At 32.1% G+C, this 22,774-nt stretch overlaps 1 protein-coding gene across 1 annotated transcript in view; it reads left to right on the top strand.

The window, feature by feature from the left end:
* The window catches only part of LOC111378775, a 50,647-nt gene extending 28,136 nt beyond the window's left edge, over positions 1-22,511 (top strand). The window contains exon 4 of the mRNA XM_023002011.1: positions 22,315-22,511. Coding sequence (XP_022857779.1) covers positions 22,315-22,511 — 197 coding nt within the window. The remainder of the gene's footprint in view (positions 1-22,314) is intronic.
* The last annotated feature ends 263 nt before the right edge of the window (positions 22,512-22,774 follow it).

Here is a 22,774-nt window from a genome sequence, read left to right as displayed (position 1 = left end):
CTATTTTATTATTGTGGTTGGTTATTCTCTTTGTCTAATTAGTAATCTTTTTTTAAGATATGATGATCACGAGATCTTATTGGATGTCGTTATGTTTTTTGGGCCTTATATCTGTTTTTTGGGCCTTATATCTCATTTATTAGACATGTATTGTAACATTATCATAATATCATTAGCCTAAAAAATGTGAACAAAAAAAATTATATTTTAATTTATTGTGATTTCACTTTATTTTAGATATACAAATTTATAGTAGATATTTAGCCCCTATTCGAGCCATATTTTTCATGTTATCATAATGAGAAAATTGACCATTGGAGAGAAGGTTGGATCCCACGTATGAAACAACAAGTCAACATATACGGTTGGACTTATGGAATAATGGTCCAAATTTTCATTTTTCCCCCAAAAATTTGGTTCAAACAAGGGCTTAGATTGTTTTAGATTTATTGCTTGTAAGTTATAAATATATATTGAATTCAATGAATTAACGTCATAAAAGTAGACAGACCAAAAAATATGCTACGAAATTGACGGTTTAAAATCGGACCAAACCGTTAGATTTAGGTTTGAGTTTTCTTTCAAACCATTCAAAATGGTTTGATTTAGGTTTGAGTTTTTCTCAAACAGGTTTTAATGGTTTGGTTTAAAATTTTGTCAAAAATCAGTAAAACCAAACTGCTTACACCACTAATATTCCTTGTAAGACGACACTCTCAACTCATTAAATCTATTACTTATCAATGATCCCCTATACTTGTAAGTTTGGCACGAACACAAAGAACTATTTTTTATACAATCCGAAAGCAAAATGCTTCCTCCATGTGCACGTGATAAGGATGAGGATATGTGCACATGGACATTTTTCGCAGATCCGACTATTTTCCTTCTTTGATATGAACTCTTTTGAAACAAGTTTTGGGGTCATTTCCTAACCTAAATCCTATGACAATTAAATACAAAATAAGGGCTAAACATTAGGGATGTCTCTTTTGCCTCTTAATCCATTATCATATCATAATATCATTGAAGAACAAGAAGCCACATCATATATTTTGGGGGGAGAAGATCAACAAAGCAAGAAATTAAGGTTAATTACTTCAAAAACTTGAAAATTTCAAGCTTGAAATTGGATATAAAGATCTCTTGCATTCGTTCATGTTTCGGGTGATATCTATTAACTATTCTTCTTACAATATAATAGAAAACATGCTAGGCTAAATTTTCCTTTGTATTGAATAAAGACGAATCCTTTGATTATTTATTTTTAATTTAAAGAAAAGCAATCCAATAATTATTGTGTTCTTCGATTAATCTTGCATGTTTCGTTGTACTTTTAAAGTGTTTGTGCACCATTTGGATAATCAATTACTTGTTGTAATGTTGGGAGGTTCACTAAATTATAAAAATTAACTTATTTTAAATACTTTAGGATTCTCTTCACTGCTTCTAAATAAAACTGTAGGATAGTTATTTTGAGCCTGTTTGGGAGTGATTTTGAAAATTGATTTTTTGACCGTTATGAGAAAAATGAGGTCCATCTGTGAGATAAGAAGTCAAATATGACGACTGAAATAGTGAAATAACGATCAAAAAATCAATTTTTTGGGGGGAAAAAATCACTCCCCAACAGGCTCTTTGTGTTTTCTGAATATCTTCATATCAATAGGTAATGTGGTTAACTTATTCCGAAATCCTAGCTCATATTTCTAACATACCCTACCTCGAACTCGAGCTCGTTTCAATTATTAAAACAATTTTGAGTGGCAACACCCAAATGAAGGACGTGATCATTTTATGGCTCCATGTCTATGGTACTAAATATTTTTGAGATGGTTTGAGGAAGGGTCATTAAATTACACTTTTTGTTATTGATTGTAAAAATTTATATCTTAATTTTGTGTTAATCTTGTTTGTTACATAAAACTCGGTACAGATTAGTGGGATTGGAAGAAATGAATGAAAATCGGCAAAAATGAAAAAAAAAATTCAAACTTTAAGGATCACATTGTAAATATTAATGATGATTGAAGATCATATGGATCAGTTGGACGATAATAAAGATGAGAGATGAAAATTGCCTGAAAAATGACCAAAAATACCCTAAAGGTGACAATCGGTCCCAAAATACTGCATTCAGAGATGTGCGCAAGAGACAATTGCCTTACGCTTGCAAGGTGATAAGTGTATGTTTTATACTTATTTGATTATCAAATGAGATTAATTATAATAAATTTTGATTTTTTATGACTCAATAAGATGTTAATTTTATTTATTAGGTAAAACTCAATACAAATTAATGGAATTGGAAGAAAGAAACAAAAAGGAGCAAAAGCGAAAGAAATTCAAGGTTCGGGGATCAAAATGTAAATATTCAATGATTGATTCAAACTATAAAATGATTATTGAATATCACATATAGTCAATTGGATACAATTGGAGGTCAAGGGAGGGAAATATAGTTGAAGCATTCTCACAAATTAATTTACAGCAAAAAAAGTTATGTTTCGAATTTTTAGCTTCAACTTGTGACCATTTTTTCAGATAGAAAACATTCAAATTGGAGAAATCATATTTTTAGAAAAATTGAAGCCCTTGGAGTTATCTTTTCAACGCATTTTGAATTATCTCAATCGGATACCGAGAGAAAAAGTTATGAACAAAATACCAAAAGCTATTCAGGCACAACACGACGCAAATTAGCTCGTACTCTGTCTATTTTGGTGTGTGAGCAAGATAACAATTTCATGACCTAGAACAACTCAACAAACATGCGTGCGTGGTAGATATACCTACGCATTGCCCTCACCAAATTTTATGTTGACGTGCCAGTTTCCTTTCTTGATTCAAACTCTTATTGATAACAACTTTGAGATGATTTCTTGATCTAAATTCAACCCATATAAATACTTTGAACTTAAAGATCAACATCTTTTGCATTCTTATATGATCCAGGTGATATTTTTTCCTTAATCTTCTTATAATTTATTTAAAACTATGCTAGGATAGATCCAATTTTGAATGTTGGATGAGATAAAAACCTATTGGTTATTTGTTTATTCAAAACCAGTGGTTTAGTTATATTCTTGTGTTTCTTAATTAATTTTGTATATCCATTGTATTATTTAATAGATTGGCCACAACTAAATAATTAGTCGCTTGTTTATTGTTGGGAGACTCATAATAAGTTTAGAACGCAGCAAAATTAACATATTTGTAATAAATGTTAAGAATAACTTGGGAATCGAGCTCCTCCAAGCGACACCTTTGATCTCCACTGTTTTCAGTTTTTCCGGGTACTAAAGTTTCCTTTATTTGCCTTTTATTTTCTTTATTAACATTTTTCTACATTTCTAGTAATGTTTGTCGTGATTATGTTTATGATTTTTGTATTTTTGTGAGTTCTTAATTAACTTTGATGAAACTCATGTGCTCAGTAAGTGTAAGATAATTTCTTATATAAGCAACCGTGATGTATATTTTTTAATTTGAAGAAAATCAAAGGTCTATAAGGAAAGTGGGAACAATGAAATTTATAGGATTTTTAAAAATTAATTCTACGTGACTGATCGGTGGAAAATGACAAAGGTCTTTCTGATCTTGGGAAGTATAGCACATTGAATTCCAAATGCTAATTTTTTAACCAGTTCCTCATCAGTTGTTAAGCTAAACAACTTATATCTAAATCAAAAAAATATATTTAAAGCTAACTCACACGCTATATTCTTCTCTTTATCATTGTTTTATATTAAAGCTAATAATGAACTTCTGGAAAAATATTTACTTGATGGCCTCGTTAGGTTAATTAGTTATCTTTCCAATCATGAAATAGCTACTTAGCTAATTCTTAATTTGCAAAGTGGAAGGAATTGTGTGACATAAAGAATTTAGCAAGAGTCTCTGACAACTTGATACGTGACAATCTAATAATCAAAACCTAGGAATATGTCCTTCGAATGCGCTGCAAAATTTAGCACTGTAGCACCATAAAGCTTACAACAATGTGGAAAATTGCTGGTTATAACATGTTGTTAGTCTATTGGTCAAATGAGGAAAATCTTGGATAATAACATCTTAATCGTACACAATGGGATCATCAAACTAGACTACATTAAATAATTGTTGATCAATCTTTGACGTGTCAAACTAGACTACATGAAATAATAGTTGATCAATCTTTTACAATCTTTAAATTTTACGCTATTGAACTAATTTGTATTCTATCCTCATCTACCCTTTTAGTGCTTTTGACTTGTTTTGTTTCATCGTGTTAGTTGATCTTTCATTCTCATCTTGTATTCTCTCCTTACTCCATTATTGATCCAATCATCTATGGTAATTAATGTAAGTTGGATAGATTGCATATCTTTCATTAGTTTAAAATCACCGTCATTTATATTTTGGGCAAGTGAAGATCTAATCCCTCCTCTATTATGTGTGATTTTCACATTGGGTTTTCATATGAACATCTCCATGTGGTGATGGTTGGGACTCCAATAGAAACTGTTTCCTAAGTCTGGTGCCAAGACGGCATTTATGCTCCTTTTGGGCTTTTAGAGTATAGTGCCAAGGAGCTGGATTATGGAATTATTATTGCTGTTGTTGTTGTTGTTATTATTATTATTATTTGATGAGTCACTATCCTGGCTGTCTGACATAAACTTAAGAAAAATATTTAATTGAGGAAAATTACAAAAAATGTCCATTTTTCAATTATTTGGACGAGAGTATCCCTAAGTATCTTCCATGAGAAGTTACATTAAAATGATATTCTTCACATTTCAAATGTCGTTCTCGATAATTAAATCTGTTTATATTTCAAAAGTACACATGTCAAATCATAATATTAAATGTTCTCGACATTTCAAACGTTGTTCTCAACATATTAAATGTCTAGAATAACATTTCATTCTGAACATGACATTTCTCTACACTTTAAATGTTGTTCTCGACATTTCTGTGTCTAGCATTAATTGTGATTTGACATGTGCAATATAAAATTATTTATTCTTTCATTAAGGGTAAAGTAGAGAATTTGGTATCAAATTTGGCCTTTTTTGCAAAGATTATCAAAAATGGACTTTTTGAATTGACATATGTAAAATTGGACATTTTTGCAAATGCCCCATATTAATTATTTGATTACTAAAGTACAGGAAAGTGCCATTTTTTTATAATTGTAGGTCCTAGGGAGAGTATTTTGATTGTCTCAAGTGATCTATACTAGGTATTGGAATAATTGTAGTTGCATATTGAGTAAGTTGAACAAGTTATTGGCTTGACTTCATTACTGATAATAATTGGCACCATGGTCAATGATTTTTATGAACCAAAATAGAAAGATGAAATCGAAGACACGCTTTGAGAAACTAGAAAACGAGATGAGAACTATACTGAAAATGTATGAGAACAAAATGGATTAGAAATTGGTTTATGGAGGTTGAGGGAGTTGAAGAAAATAAGGAGAGTGTGTGGTTGCTCTATGGTCCCGTAAAATTTTGTTGCATGCCTTTTTCTTTTTTCTATAAAAACTAATCGTTGTCATGTGCGTTGCACAAATTTTGTATTTATTGTATTTTTATTAGCGTTGAAATAGTAGATTTTCCAAAATTTGTTGAAAATTCGAAGTGTTTGGTGAAATTTGATCGTTTGGTTCATTGCATTGTCGCAGGATGCTATAGAAATCTACCTTAAAATCTGTTGAAAGGACTTTCCTGTCAGATCTTCACCAATGTCGTTTAGCTTACTGTGTCCCATTCCATGAGATAGTTTTGGAAATGTCTATTTTTTTATGACAAAATGTTTTCTTTTATAGATGAAAGTTTCTGTGTCGTGAATAATCCATGATTAATTTAATGATAGAATTACTTTACATCCAGTTTAGATATAAAGAAATCTTAGCAGATTGTATCATCATTCAAGTAGTCAACAAAATAACAAGAATTGCTAACTTGCACAATAGAAAGCATACTAACAAGCTATGATAAAGCAGTACTCATACTTGACTATTTATCACAAATAAATTTATGACCCAAATCACCAACCCGTTTCCCCCTCCCAAAAAAAAAAAGAGAGAGAATGAAAGAACACATTTCTTCCTTCCCAAAAGTTGATACTACTGCATAAAGAAAACAATAAAAAAAAAAAAATAGAATTTTAGCCTCATCACGCATGTCTACAACATGTTCGTACACGATAATAGAAATATTTTGTAAAAATGGTAGCTTTACAGGAGAAAGAAATATTTTACCCATGAAATAATAAAGCATGCATTGAAACATGGAAATAGATAGCAACGAAGCGGTAAAAGGATACAATCCAATATCTACAAATTAAGATAAATGAGCCAGGATGGAATTTACAGAAGTATGCTAAGACAAATTGGATAGTTCTTCTATTGTCATTTTTGCTGCTTCTATTGGTTGTTTGTATCATCCACTAAAAAAGCCGGCTAGTGAACTGGGGAGAAAACGACCAAAGATTAAATGATCCTATTTTCAGAACACTTTAAATATTATTTCCAGTAAATGAATTTACGATGTTAGACCCAATTTTTCAGTTTAACTAATTACCTCTCTCGAGTGAAATTAACTCTAATTGATTTGTTTAACCTACTATATCTCTATGTCGATTACAACCAAACAATCGCATTAAATTATTATGAAAATAGCTCATTGGGTCACTGATAAGTGTAGTTTCTACACTTATTTGGGATCCTAAATGATTATATTTTGTTATTCTTTGAACGTATTAGTACCTAATTTGTTATTTATTGCTTTTATTAGGAAAAATTCAGGTTTCAAAGAAGAATTGAAAAAAAGAACAGAAAATGGCTAAATGAAGCAAATCCAATATATGGGGACCAAAGTGTAAACATTTAATGGTTGATTTGGACCATAAAAGATACTTTGAAGATTGATGGGAGTCAATTGAAAACAAATTGGAGTAAAAAAGGAAAGGGATATGATTAGAATATTACCATAAATCGACTTCCAATCATATAGGATATCCTCAAGATTTTTGGTCAACTTGAGACCCATTTTTCGGATGGAGAACGTTTGAATTGGAAACATTATATTTCTAGAAGAGTCGTAGATATTTTAATTAGCTTTCCAATGCACTTTGAATCACTTGAATCGGATATCGATAGAAAAAGTTATGATCAAAATACTGAAAACTGTGCAGAGTCAAAAATATGTGCGCGCGAATGCAACTTTTCTTATTTGATTCAAACTCCTTTGAAAGACAATTTGGACGTGAATTTTGACCTATTTTCATCAAATAAATACAAGATATGGGCAGCAATGAAAGAGTCTCTCTCTTGCCTCTTCATACACAATAGTTCCATCAAATCCATCAAGAACAAGGGGCTAATTGCTATATTTTGAGATAGAAGATCAGGCCATAACAAGGAATTGAAGTTCAATTACATCAAGTTTTGAAGAATTCAACTTTAGACGTGAAGATCGACATCTTTTGTATTCTTTCATGATTTGGGTGATATTTTTCTATTATTCTTTTTGTAATTTATATATTAATATGCTATGCTAGTTTTTCATTATATTGAATGAATGATGAACCCTATCGTTTGTTTATTTTAATTCAAGATAATTAATTTAGTATTTCATGATTTTTTCTTGATTGGTTTTGCATTTCCATTGAACTATTTAATTGCTTGATCACCAATTAGATAGTAAATTGCTTGTTATAGTGTAGGAATACTCACAATAAGTCTAGAACGCGGTAAAATCAACACATGGACAATAGATATTAGAAATAATATTTATGGCATGTGCAATCATGTGTGATAAATCATGTGAATCAATGCATGTTTTTCATATGAATTCGGATTAGGAATAGGACTGGATCGTGTTAAACATATGTTTAATATATCTTGGGAAAGAATATTAAATAAAAGTGGATTATCGATTGTCTTGAATTCATGAATTTACTAGATTATAAATTAAGAGTTGAATTAAATGGTAATAGGGGGATTCACGATTCTAATACAAATATTCACATATTAAATAAATATTTTATTTGCTTTCTTAATTTAAGATTAGCATAGAAAATATACAAATCACAACTTTTTTTATTTTATATTACTTCAAATTTAGTAAAAGCTACTTAACTAAATATTAGACATTATTCCTCGTGGGAACGATACTCTTAACTCACAAATTTTATTACTTGTACAACAATCTCATACGCTTGCGGGTTTCACACGAACAAGTTTTTGGCGCCGTTGCCGCGGAATAATGGATTTAATTTTAGTTTAGTAGTTTATATTAGATTCGATTTTTTTCACTATATTAATTTTTTTTTTGTTGAATTTAGCTACCCACCCCAATCTCTCTTATTTGATATTCTTTCCACATGCTGTTCAGTAGCATATGCAAGATTCTGACATTAATATAGTAGAATTATTTTTGCAATAATTAATCTCGACATGGACGATGAGGAAGAAGATATATATTGTAAGTTCTGCTATGGAGTGCATTATACTGGCTACTACTTGTATACATTTACTGACCCAGGAAGGCTCAAGCTCCTGCAGTTTCAACAATACTTGCGATGTCGAAGATTAGCATTTGACAATGCTAATGAAGACTACATGCCTTTAGGCGAGTGTGTCCCTTCAGACACGCTTGTGGGAGTTGGTCCTTCCATGTTGAACGAAGAGGTACTTGCAAAATACTACACTGATCTTGCCAAATTAGATGAAAATAAAATGTGCGTGGGAGATGGCATATTTTGGATCGAATTTAAAAGGTGGGGATATAATCCACTCAAGACGTTTAAAAGAAAAGAGTTTTCATTGCCCGTGGATGTAGATTGTGAAACAGCTATTCAACCCGAGGAGATATCAATTATGGAAGACGAGAACGAAGACGATGAAAGTTCAATTACAAATAAACAAAATAAAGGGAAGGTAATTAATGAAGAAGATGTTCACTCACACTCCATCGACTTAATTGATTGCCCTTTCATTGAATTTGTAAGTAATCCCGAAGAGGAGGAAGAAGTCTACATAGTTGGATTTGAATCGGATGAGATAGACAAGTCATATAACATTGGAATGGGCAGTGCTAAAATTTGTAGGAGCAACGAAAAGTGAAGCAAAATTAAAAGGGGCAAACTAAGCAAGGCATCAAAAGCATTCTTCAAAATTCCATGATGCTGAAACAATAAAGTCAAGCTAAAGACTATAAACAAGCGCTTGTTGGGAGGTAACCCAATCTTTCTATCCCTTTTATTTATTTTTCTTTCTACTTATATGATAATTTAGTTTATTTTTATGGTTTTAATTAGGGAATTATCATCCATATTCCATTTTTCCTTAGGTTACTTGTTGGTTTATTGATGTTTGAGCCAAGTACCACTTGTTCCAGATCTTTTGTGTCTTAATGCTTTATTTATCTGTATTGTGCAGGAACATGACGTTGTGAAACACTTGAACCAACCATTACCAAGGAAACAACGGGAGACAAGGAAAAGCTAGCCATTGAATTTCATTGCCATATCGGGGAGTCTTTTCTTCATTTTTTCCCCCACCCCTTATATGCGGACATAGGATTTAAGACATTGAGGACAATGTCTAATTTAAGTTTGGGGTTGAAAAACGTGAGTTTTCCTTTGTTTTGTGTGTTTTTGTGTGTGTTTTATTGTTTTAAATATTAAAAATACAAAAAGACAAAAGAAAAAAATTGAAAATTTTCAAAAATATTTTCTTTTTGTGTGCTTGTGTGAGTTAGTTAGCCTGACTGGTAATAATGTATATATTGAATTATGAATTGATCTATGAATGGTGAATAAGCTGCATACTTAAGTTGATTTTTGCTTTTCCATGTGAAGTTGATATATATTGAGCACATGAATTAAGTTAAGCATTGTGTAAGAATGAGTTGATTTTATAATTGGATAGGTTGAAATAGCGGACCATAGATGCTAAACCCAAAACGACTATATGTTACATCCTTAGACCAAATTTAGAATAATTTGGAGGATTTCACTATTGTAGGAAGATTTTGAGATAAATGAGGATTCCATGTGTGAAATTAAAAATAAAAAAAAAAATTAAAAAAAATATTGTGTGGATTGTCTAAGGTCAATAGAATGAAATTGGGTAAAAGTCTCAAGTTAGAAGTTGGTTTACTTGGATGGGTGTTTAATAAGGGATATTGCACTAATCAAGGTATAAAAAAATAAAAAAATATATTTTATTTGAAAAATGCTCTCGTAGCCTTTATGACTCGAGTTATTAAGCCTGTAGAGGTGTTAAAACCTGGTGCCCTAAAATCAACTAACTTAGGAGTTATCGGCTTAAACCTCGCTAAAGGGGTCATTTAGAAAGCTTAAGGGGGAGAATGATGCAAAAAAAATGTTGAAATGAAAATTGAAACAAAAAAAGGAAGGAAAAAATTGGTGCATGAAACAGAAGACGCACTAGATGCCTTGACTAAGTCCCAAACACTTGTTTAAAAAAATTAACTTTTGATAAAGGATTATTAGCCTGGTTGAGTTCGGGAGATTGAAGCAATCAAACTATGGAGAATCTTTATTTATTGATATATCGACTTGCAATTAGTAAGATTTACCTAAACTAGAGAGGTGAGGATAGTACAAAAATTCAACATTAGGTCACACACTTGAAAATAACGAAAAGAATAAGTTTGGGGGTATGTAAGTCTTACAAGTGAGGAAATGACATATTTGACCATTGAGGGCCGGGAATTGAAACTACTTATGAATTCATGATGATATGCTTAATTCTCCACACACACACACGTCAATTTTACATTTGGAAAAGTAGATTTTAATTTCTGTATTGTGATTTTGAAGCTATGCACAGATTTGATTTTATGATTTCAATCTTGAGATAAAAAGTCGGGTCAGCTAGCTAAATCATTTTACATTGCTTGATTGACTGGCCACCAATTAAGTAATTAGCACTGTGTGTTTGTGTGTTTGCTGGATTTTAGTTTTGTTTGAGGACAAATAAAAATTCAAGTTTGGGGGTTTGATAAGTGTAGTTTCTACACTTATTTGGGATCTTAAATGATTATATTTTGTTATTTTTTGAACGTATTAGTACTTGATTTGTTATTTATTACTTTTATTAGGAAAAGTTCACGTTTCAAAGAAGAATTGAAAAAAATAATGGAAAAAGGCTAAATGAAGCAAATCCAATGTATGGGGACCAAAGTGTAAATATTTAATGGTTGATTTGGTCCATAAAAGATACTTTGAAGATTGATGGGAGTCAATTGAATACAAATTGGAGTAAAAAAGGAAAGGGATATGATTAGAATATTACCATAAATCGACTTCCAATCATATAGGATATCTTCAAGATTTTTAGTCAACTTGAGACCCATTTTTCGGATGGAGAACGTTTGAATTGGAAACATTATATTTCCAGAAGGATTATAGATATTTTAATTATTTTTCCAATGCACTTTGAATTACCCAATTCGGATATCGATAGAGAAAGTTATGATCAAAATACTGAAGGCTGTGCAAAGACAAAATTATGTGCGCGCGAAAGCAACTTTCCTTATTTGATTCAAACTCCTTTAGAAGACAATTTGGACGTGAATTTTGACCTAATTTCATCAAATAAATACAAGATATGGGCATCAATGAAAGGTTCTCTCTCTTGCCTTTTCATACACAATAGTTTCATCAAATCCATCAAGAACAAGGGGTCAATTGCTATATTTTAAGAAAGATGATCAAGCCATAGCAAGAAATTGAAGTTCAATTACATCAAGTTTTGAAGAATTCAACTTTGGACATGAAGATCAACATCTTTTGTAATCTTTCATGATCCGGGTGATATTTTTCTATTTTTCTTCTTGTAATTTATATATTAATATGATTTATTAGTTTTTCATTGTATTGGACGAATGATGAACCTGATCGTTTGTTTATTTTAATTCAAGACAATTAATTTAGTATTTCATGATTTTTTTCTTGATTGGTTTTGCATTCCCATTGAACTATTTAATTGCTTGATCACCAATTAGATAGTAAGTTGCTTGTTGTAGTGTAGGAATACTCACAATAACTCTAGAACGCGGTAAAATTAACATATGGACAATAGGTGTTAGGAATAATATCTATGGTATGTGTAATCATGTGTGATAAATTCTATGAATCAATGCATATTTTTCATATGAATTCGGACTAGGAATAGGATCGGGTCGTGTTAAACATAGGTTTAATATATCTTGAGAAAGAATATTGAATAAAAGTGGATTATCGATTGTCTTGAATGCATGAATTTACTATATTATAAATTAAGAGTTGAATTAAATGGCAATAGGGGGATTCACGATTCCAATACAAATATTCACATATTAAATAAATATTTTATTTGCTTTCTTAATTTAAGATTAGCATAGAAAACATACAAATCACAACTTTTTTGATTTTATATTACTTCGAATTTAGTAAAAGCTACTTAACTAAATATTATACCTTATTCCTCGTAGGAACGATATTCTTAACTCATAAATTTTATTACTTGTACAACGATCCCGTACGCTTGCGGGTTTCACACGAACAGTCACCTAAGGCTAGAGGTATATGTCTATCCTCTACACAAACCTAGGGTTTCTACCATTTGGTCTAAAATGTACAATCTTCTCTCGAACTATGTACACTTCACGAAACATATTCATTCATTGGCCACATAAATGAAAATACAATAAATACAATAGTAGAAACACATGGAAATAGGCAATTTAATATCAAATAGCAAATATTGAAAATCAATTAAACCTAGGTCAAACTACTACCATAAATCCCAACGAAATACTTAGCCCATTTTATACATATGATGGAAAGGAGAATGTTTATAGCAATACATTACAAATATGACAAAATAATTGTGAAAATACAAGTTTATAGATAAAACCCTTTTTTGAAGCATGAACTTGATTCTCCAAGAGTTTTGCCAAATCCTTGATGTAATCTCCTTGTTGCTCTATATTGAATCTCCAAAATATCAAGCAAAACAAAAGAAAAAAAAATGAAAGAAAGAAGAAGCAGAATCGTCCCAGCAGAAGACGGAACCCAAAAAAATGAAGCTCTCCCAAAACTGCCCAGCTTCTGGTTTTTATATTAAAACCTAAGGAAAATTGCAGCTTTGGTCCCTGGACTTTTGGAAAGTTAGCAAAAAGGTCCCTAGTTTTCTTTATAATTACAAAACGGTGCTGCAGTGTAGGAACAGTGGCGCTGCAGTGCCTGGGTCTCTGTTTCAGCAGCCACAAAAGTTGAATTTGTGTAATCTGTAGCCAAGTCCCTCAACTTTTGATCTTGTACAATTTGGTCCTCGAATTTTGACTTTCATTTCACTTTTGCCCTCCATAAATTTCATCACAATTCCTCCACTTTTTGACTTGTTTGCCTTGGCCTCCAACTTCACAATTTTGTACAATTTTAGTCTTTTTTCCTCATTTTTCCTCCTTTTGCCTTGTTCTCTTTACTTGAGTAATTTTTAGCCTACAAAAGCAAATAATACTTAATTGTGAGTAGAATTCCATTCTTTTAATCAATAATTGTATCAAATTAAGTGCCTAATAAGTGTGCAAAAATACACTTATCAACAACTTAGTAGGCTTATAATAACAATTAAGCATATTTCAGGTTCTTAGAAATTGGCATGGATCTCCTAGAAATTTCTTAACATCACAATAACCATTATACCCAAAACTTCGTAAGAGGAAGGTGCCTAAAGTTTCTATAAACCCATAAGGAGGGCCATTTTACAAGCCTGACAATTACTCAAAAACATAACAAGGTACATTAACATTTTGGATTTATAATACTTGATATGGCTGTAACTGTTATGCCCTAAATCCAATCGATTTAGGTTGTAAACACTTTTAATATGTTTAATGCATTTATTTTTGGTAAGATATATTATTTATTTAAATTAATATTCGGATAAATAATATTAAACAATAGAGTTTGAATATTCAAATTTAAGTGATTTGTCAATCACAAGGAGTTGTGATTGTGAGATACAAATTACATATGATTGGATCTTGAATAATCCATGGTCGTAAGTAATAATGAGTTACGGATAGACCATCATATGTGGCATTTCTTACTTGTGAAGTAAATAGCTGATATCACGAGCTAAAGTGTGGTCACACTTAAATGAACGAGTGGATGTTTTGTTATAGAACGAAACATTGCAAACTCGCTAAGAGATTTCACATGGATAACTATCTGAGTGTCAGTGGTTAATCTCTAACGTTCGGTAGTGAAATTGATTTTTTGACTTGAGGTCATCATAGTGCCTTGTATGAGGACAGTCATAATTTGACAGTGTTGGATGTTGCACTGCCAAGGGCTGCTAATACGGTATCATTCGGGTATGTCAAGAACCATGTGAAGGTTGTAAATGACCAATAGAGGATTCGTCAATCTTAGATAGTAAGAGATTGTGATCTGTATTTCTTTCAATTAAGTCAATAACGAAATCATTCGCGAAGGTATACTCATAAATTGAAAATGAGGTTTCGACTCACGTTGATTTAATAGTAGAATGAAAGATATGATCGATAATCAAGATTGACACACTTCCATATCTCGTAATTGATCGGATCATATCGATGAAGGGATTATAGTTTCATGGTAAACAAACAAGTTTGGTTTTGTTATACCACGTGATATTTTCCGTCACATGTATTGCCTTGATACATTGCTAGATGTCAATCTGGGACGACGAGTGTGAATAGGTGATAAACTAGAGGGTGTTTTAATTTATCAATTTTGATTAGATCAAAATAATATTTAACGTCGTTAGGTATCGTGGTCGGGAACCTAATGGGTCGCACACAAAAGAGAATTGGAAGATTGCAATTTATCAATTAATTAATTTAACAATCGTTGGATAAATTAATTAATTGGGTTCGTTATTTATAGGTCCAAATTAATTAATTGGATCAATTAATTCACGAATGGGATTTAATTAAGTGGATTAATTAAATATTAGACCGGATCAAACCAAGCCCGTTTGGACTTATATAAATATATGATTAGAGTTTTCAATTTGTAGAGAATCTCATAATTTCTTGCTATCACAAGAGGAGAAAACCCTGACAGCTGAAAACTGTTCTCTGTGGAATTCATTGGAACCTGGACAATTGGACAGCTGTGAGAGATAGATCCAAGTTGTTGGAACAAAGATAACTCAAAGGAGTTTGCAGATTTAAGAAAATGTATAACTTTTATCACAGTTCCTATCTAAGTACAAAGATGAATCCTAGTGGGAAATTAAATTGTTTTTATTTTCGCTGCGCATGTTTAAGTAAATTCCCAAAATGACAAAAGAAAATGACATTGAGATTAATCTTAATAACATTGTTTGCTATGATATATGGATAAGTTTTTCGTCTAGTCTTAAATTGTTAAAAATATGAAAAATTTTCTTATTTAAATTTTCTCTACTAGGGGATCTTGGAAACACCAAGCCAATTAATCTCATCAGGGGTTCCACAAAGCTCAAATATCCTATTCAATTGTTCAGGTTAGAAAAGGGGAAAGGAAAAAAAAAACAAGGTTATTCTTAATAGAACTTTTGGAAGGTAGAAAAGCAAGCACGGATAAATGTACAATTATAAACTGCCCACCGACAATGTTCTAATTTAACTTCCACAATTTTGAAAAATTACTCTGGAGAGAACATTTTCCTATAGAACTAATATTAAATGATATATTTGCTCAACTTAACCTTTGACTTCACATACAATATTCAGAACCAAAAAAATTAGGCAACTCAAGAGCCTCCTTTCTCCCTTTTTTCCCCTAAATTTACCAATAACTGCACAGCTTTTTTGTGCAAACCAATAAAGAGAAATCTTCAAGAGTCACTCTTTCTTTATTTTCCTTCGTGAATGACAACAAATCCGGCTGAAAATGGATTTCTTCCTTCAGAAAAATGGGTTCAAAAAGAGCAACTTTCAGATAGTAAAGATAGTAATGCATTTCATATTTCAAATAACGCCAAGTAATAATAGGACAACATTTGTTTCAACAACTAAACTTTTGTTAAAGAATTTAAAAAAAAAATCTATTTCACTTTCAAAACTAAAAAATTATGAACCAAAACGAGTGTAAAAAAGGACTTAACTGTTCCAGTTCCTCTTCTTTGGTGATAAATTTCTTCTTCCCTCCTTTCTTGACCTCATTCTCTCCTTCCCCTACCAATACCAAAACCATCTCCCTAAAGCAATTATGTGTTTCAGTACATACTATATGTTGTACCTGTTGAAATTGTTGTTCAAAAATTCAATGGAAAAACGAAGTGGAATGGAAGTGGAACAAAACCGAAATAGAAAACCAATCGGAGGCCCATTACATGTGCCATGCGACCGCAAGGCACTTTGGCCATGCAGTCACATGTCCATCACCCGAGAATGGAAGCCCAATTTCGAGTGCTCCATACGACCGCATGGAGTTATACCATGCGGTCGCATGGTAGTTCCGGAGTGATCGTTGGAGGCGGTTGTGGTTTGAAATTGACGGCTTTTCAATTATGAATTGGCACCACTTTGCATAGCCTTGTTTCATAGCTATATATAGGTGATTTGTGATCATTTCAAGGGTGTGAAAAACCATTACAAACATGAGAAAAACATCTTGTGATCCAAACATTATTCCACATTAAATCAAACACTTGATTTCTCATTCATATTCAATTCTTCCTTGTGTTCTTAAAGTTTTGGAGGATCGCGCTTATGCTTTAGTGCTAGATTCTTTACAAGGCTTGATATAGTCCTACAAACCGTTTGCCAAAATCCTTAAACAACTCAAACAATCCTGAGAGGAGGCAAATATAGTTTGAGGACAGCGATTATGCGTTTGAGCCTTCATGTTCGTTGTGTTCTTCATCTTCTTTGTTTTATCTTCTTGATTATATTTTCTGGAATTTTCTTCTCCATTTTCCTCGGTTGATGGAAATATTTCCAACAATCTCAAACTATATTTTGGCGATGGAGAAAAAAATTACTTCGACAACGATCAAGTTGATGGCACTAATTTCATGGAATGGCCCAACTTGTAGAAGAACTTGAATCCAGATTTTGTGTTTAGTCGAAATTGCTCTCCAAATTCGATAAGTCAAATTGCGTTTTGATTTTATGCATACATGCGGTATGTGAATATAAAATATACACAACATCGGCGTTATATCCCTAAGATGAATTTTTTTGTGTTCGTTGTGCGTTATAATCTGGAATCGTACATGGTTTTAGTTTTGGAAGAATTAAATTACTATGAACTTGAAACGTGCATGAATTGAATGGTGTCTCTGCAACCTGATTACATATTTCTAGAATTTTCGCATGAGAATTAAATTAAGCATACTGGTTGCATGTGAGAAATCTGGGGAAAGGCAAAAAAACGACCATATTTTTTGATTAGGTTCCTTTGGTGCCTTTTCGTTATAGTCAACTTTAGTCTGAATTTGTATGCTTGCGTTACACAACATTGATTGATATAATCTGTTTGAAAATGTTGTATTAGTAAGAGAAATGGAACTTAAACATGCATACTGTATGAAGAGATGTATCTTTCCAAGTCAAAAGCTGTTTATTAATTTCTGGAATGATGAGCATGAATTATCTATCCTAGTGTATGAAACGGCACGTGATAGTTTATACAAGAGCATATGACAGTTTTAGTGATTAATGACTTTTCATTTAAGATTGTTGAATTCTGGTTTCTAACATATGGTATTGAAACGGTGCAATGAAGGAAGAGGTGTGTTCCTCTGGTAGGAAATGTTTGAATTAGATTGGATAAATCTGATCATTATTTCTTTTAATGGAATATGAAATGAATATGTTATTTTCACCTTATCATGAAATTGGAAATTGATATAATGAGTAGCATTTCACTAATTGATGTGTGCAAGTGCTTGTGTACGTGCATAAAGGAAAAAGTGTGTTCTTTCCTTTGGAGAATATTTGAGTATATTACTAGCACTTGCTTACTTAATGATGCATGTTATGGCGTTCAGTCATATGGTTAAATGGTTGAAGTTTTTGATTGCATACTATATTATTGCAATGAAATTCATCATTTTATTGTATATGTTACATAGGAGAAAATTCTACAGTGTTAGAATTTTATGAAAAAAAGTATGTGAACTTCCATGACCATTTCTCTACTAGAAAATTAAAAATGACATGATAAATTTGTTTGATTGATTTCATGTCTTGTTGAACTCATATTAACTTGGGTTAAATCGATAGCCTCATTTAATCCTATGGAATTAAGTGAGATGATTATATGTCAATTATATTTGCATAAAAGCATGACAAATTGTGATTTGTCCTAATTTATTTTAAAGCAGAAGATGCTTGTACATTTATTGAGAAATGGAAATATTTTGTAGAGCATAAATTGTGTTTGCATACTAGTATGACAAAATTTATAATATGCTCTAATTAACCTTCATGTATAAAGGATATTGTGGAAATCAATTTTGATTAATTGATTATTCTCACTTTGCTGTGACAATTGGGAGTGGCTTATGCACGACATTTTAAAGAATACAATTTAAACCAATTGTGGTGGCTAAAGATCTATTTGATCATGGTTGTTAGGCGGTGATTAATTTCAATATATGGGCTGTCACATTTGCTTGAATAATACACGAACCGACTTGAGTAGCCCACATGTTTCTGTAGGGCATCATTTGTTGCACGGTGTATTTGCCATTATGTTGGTTTATGGACTTCGAAGTGCAAGTAAAGCACATCCATATTTATGCTTTGAGACCAGCCTATTAATCTTTAATAGGTCTAAAGGATGTGTAAGGATGCCTACCATTTGTTGGAAGTACATGAAATTTCATGACTACTTGTTCTATTGGAATATGAGAATCACTTGATAAACTTGATGATTGATTTCATGTTCTATTGAAATGTTGATAGCCAAAATTAAGTGAGAGAATCTTATGTAAAATCGTGTTTGTATACAAATATGACAAAATGTGATTTTGTCCAAATGTGAATAAGGTAAATAGATGCCTTATTATTCGAGATGATATAATTTTGTCTTGTGAAAGTGGCAAAGTGCAATTCTTATGAAACAAGAAGCACGGTCTTATTTATTAATTGAATTTGACTTCAAATGTGGAACTAATTGAGTTGATTTATGCTTGAAAAGGCATTAATGGTCTATGAGATGACCTTAATCAAATGGTGTGATCAAAATTAAAGATAGTGAATTAAAAGTACATTGTGACTTAACAATCACTATCTGAAATACTTAAAACTTTCACGGGTATTATCAAAGTGATAAGTGAATGAACTATGAAAGAGTTAATATACTCAAAGTTCAAGTACAATCCCAAATGTGGGGGTTGACATAGTGAGGAACTCTAAGTTCGAGTATAACCCGAAATGTGGGGGTAAACATCAATCTTATGAACTTATATGAGAAGTTCAAAGATATATGGATGCAACATAACAAGATTGCAGAAGAATTCCTATTTTTAGGAATTTGCGGGGTAACTTAGTTTAAAAAGTTGCCATATCCTTTACCTTTTAATCATAGAAATACATCTATGATGAAAAAGGTAGAGAAGACTTTGTAAGGATGAAACACACTAAGTCTAAGGTGGATTAAATGGGCAAAGACCGATTGTGGCGCTTGCAAAACTAATGGAATATTTAAAAAATATTCATTGAAGATCATTGTAATGATTCAATGATGATATGTGAACACCCAAGTATGAAAATCCACAAATAGAAGTGATTGACTAGTGTAATGAATTAATGGAAGTCATCCAACGGTGTTTTAAAAATCAATAAGGCTTTTTATATAAAGCGATTGAGAAGCATGTGGCTTCTTGGTGGTGACAAGTTGTATCTATCAAATGAATCGATCATTGGCTAGCTATATTTTGATAAGATACTAAATCACATGAAATGAGAAGTAAAAACATATAAGTCTTAAAGGTGACGTCACATGGAAATTATCAAAGGTGGAATAATTTTCGAAGAGAATTTAGCGGATCCTTTAACTAGACCACTAAATAAAACTTTAGTGGTATCTACTTCGAGTAGGATGGGGTTAAAACTCCTAATCTATAAAGGTCCACCAATGACGGCAACCCTACCTGTCATTACTCAAAAGGTAATCTACGGACTCAAAGGGTAAAAAATAAGTCATTCGATATGTGGGATGGTTTCAGCATTATTGAAATCCGCATTGACCATATCCTAAGTAAAATAATGTTAGTTGTTACTGAAGTGAGGGTTGAGCATTAAAGCTCTTAATGAAGTTCAGTACTAAAACACAAGTACCTCTAAAAGTAACAAAGGTATTGGAAGAACTTCGCCTAAACAAATTTCGAGGTGGTGCCGCCTCAAGTGAGAGTTCGAGTTTCTCTCTTAAAAGTTTGTTGAGTAGGATGAGCACAAGGCCATAACAGCGCTAAGCGAGTTATGAAGAACTTGAGAACACGTGGTACTCGTGTGTGTGTGTGTGTTTAAACCGGTATTATCACATGGAATAACTGGTTCAAAGCTACAGCTACCTTTGATTCCGACTATACTTTGTTTGGATTACACTATGGCTAGATTCAAATCGAAAGATATCTAGTCCTTGTACATGAGTATCGTATGATTTGAATATGAGGTTTTTTTTTAATTGAATTTTGAACAAGTGGGGGATTGCTGAAATTGTTGTTCGAAAATTCAATGGAAAAACGAAGTGGAATGGAAGTGGAACAAAAGCGAAATGGAAAACCAACCGGAGGCCCATTACATGTGCCATGTGACCGCAAGGCACTTTGGCCATGCGGTTGCATGTCCATCACCCGAGAACGGAGGCCCAGTTTCGAGTACTCCATGCGACCGAATGAAGTTATACCATGCGGTCGCATGGTAGTTCCGGAGTGACCGTTGGAGGCGGTTGTGGTTTGAAATTGACGGCTTTTCAATTATGAATTGGCACCACTTCGCATAGCCTTGTTTCATGGCTATATATAGGTGATTTGTGATCATTTCAAGGGTGTGAAAAACCATTACAAACATGAGAAAAACATCTTGCAAGCCAAACATTATTCCACATTAAATCAAAACTTGATTTCTCATTCATATTCAATTCTTCCTTGTGTTCTTAAAGTTTTGGAGGATCATTTTTATGCTTTAGTGCTAGATTCTTTACAAAACTTGATATAATCCTACAAACCGTTTGTCAAAATCCTTAAGCAACTCAAACAATCCCGAGAGGAGGCAAATATAGTTTGAGGACAGTGATTACGCGTTCGAGCCTTCATGTTCGTTGTGTTCTTCATCTTCTTTGTTTCATCTTCTTGATCATATTTTCTGAAATTTTCTTCTCCATTTTCCTCGGTTGATGCAAATATTTCCAATAGTACCCAGTACAACATAACAACATTAAGATATATTATTTATGCAATAAAGTCTATTACAAACCTATATTTGCAGAAATTTCGAACTGAATTTTCCTCATTTTTTATGTGAAGAAAGGTTGAGGCTGAAAAGAGGAAGAAAATAGTTTAGTGGAAAGTGGGGTGAGCGGAGAAGATGTAACCAATTTTGCTTCCAATTTGCAGAATTAATTTGTTATGCGTTGAAAGACCGCACATTACAAAGAGGAAGATGGAGGACGCGGCACACTGCAAAATAGAGCTTTTGAACGTTGCAAAAATATGGCTTTCTGCAACATTTTTTGAACGTTGCAAAAAAATAAAACTTTTTGCAATGTTCAAAAAAGTTGCGAAAAGTAACATTTGCAACATTTATTAAATAAACATTGCCAAAAGCCAAAATTTAATTACATTAACTAATTGCAACATTCGCTTATTAAAATGTTGCAATAAATCCATTTAGCAACACTTAACTACCGAATTTGCCTTTTATGTGTTTTAAATGATCATTTTTTGTGTAGTGTATAGAATTATTACATTTTTTGGAACTGAAATAGTACTGCATGATATTTCTATTGCATGTTTGACAACCATTATTAGGACAAAACAGAATTTTGAATAGTGATTTTTAAGAGAATGTGTGTTCAGAAAATGGGAAAAATATTGAGTTTACGTGTAGGATATTTTATTGGATGAATGTATGATTGAAAATAAGTATGTAAAAAATAGAGTTTGAAAATAATGGTTGTCAAACAGGTATTGAATTGGATAGTTCTCTTTAGCTTCGGGAGGATCCAAGTTTAGTGAACTTGCAATATTTGTTAATAGATATAAATACTCACATCGTAACATAAATCTAACATCTGAAGTTATTCGTTCCTTTTTTATAGGCACCAAATTCTTTGTGGTGTGTGAGCCTGGAACACTTCATATGGAGGCTCTCCTGAAACACATATACGAGTTATACACTGATTATGTTTTAAAGAACCTTTTCTATGAGATGGAGATGCCAATTAGTTGTGAACTGTTTGACGTGAATTTGGCACGGGAAGTACAAAAGGATCGGGTTGCATTACTGGGAAGATGAATTGCTCTATCCTGACAGTTAAGTGATCAGTTTACATTTGTTGAGTACATTCGTGTCATATATTTCTTTCTTTTTATGTTCCGTTTACATGAATCTTGAAAAAAAAAAAAAAAAAATTAATTTTGTTGTATGTTGTAAGAGCACAAGCACGACCACAAGCAGAAGTGGTTGGCATAAGTTGTGGATGCAGGGACAGTGATATTAGTAACATTACGTCATTTAGCACTATAGAATGTACACCTAATTGTTCGTGGCTAAGCTAA

This window comes from Olea europaea, unplaced genomic scaffold, assembly GCF_002742605.1.
Source record: "Olea europaea var. sylvestris unplaced genomic scaffold, O_europaea_v1 scaffold187, whole genome shotgun sequence".
Taxonomy (NCBI): Eukaryota; Viridiplantae; Streptophyta; class Magnoliopsida; order Lamiales; family Oleaceae; genus Olea; species Olea europaea.
Note: the sequence above shows the minus strand (reverse complement) of the source record. Positions and strands in the feature narration are given on the sequence as shown.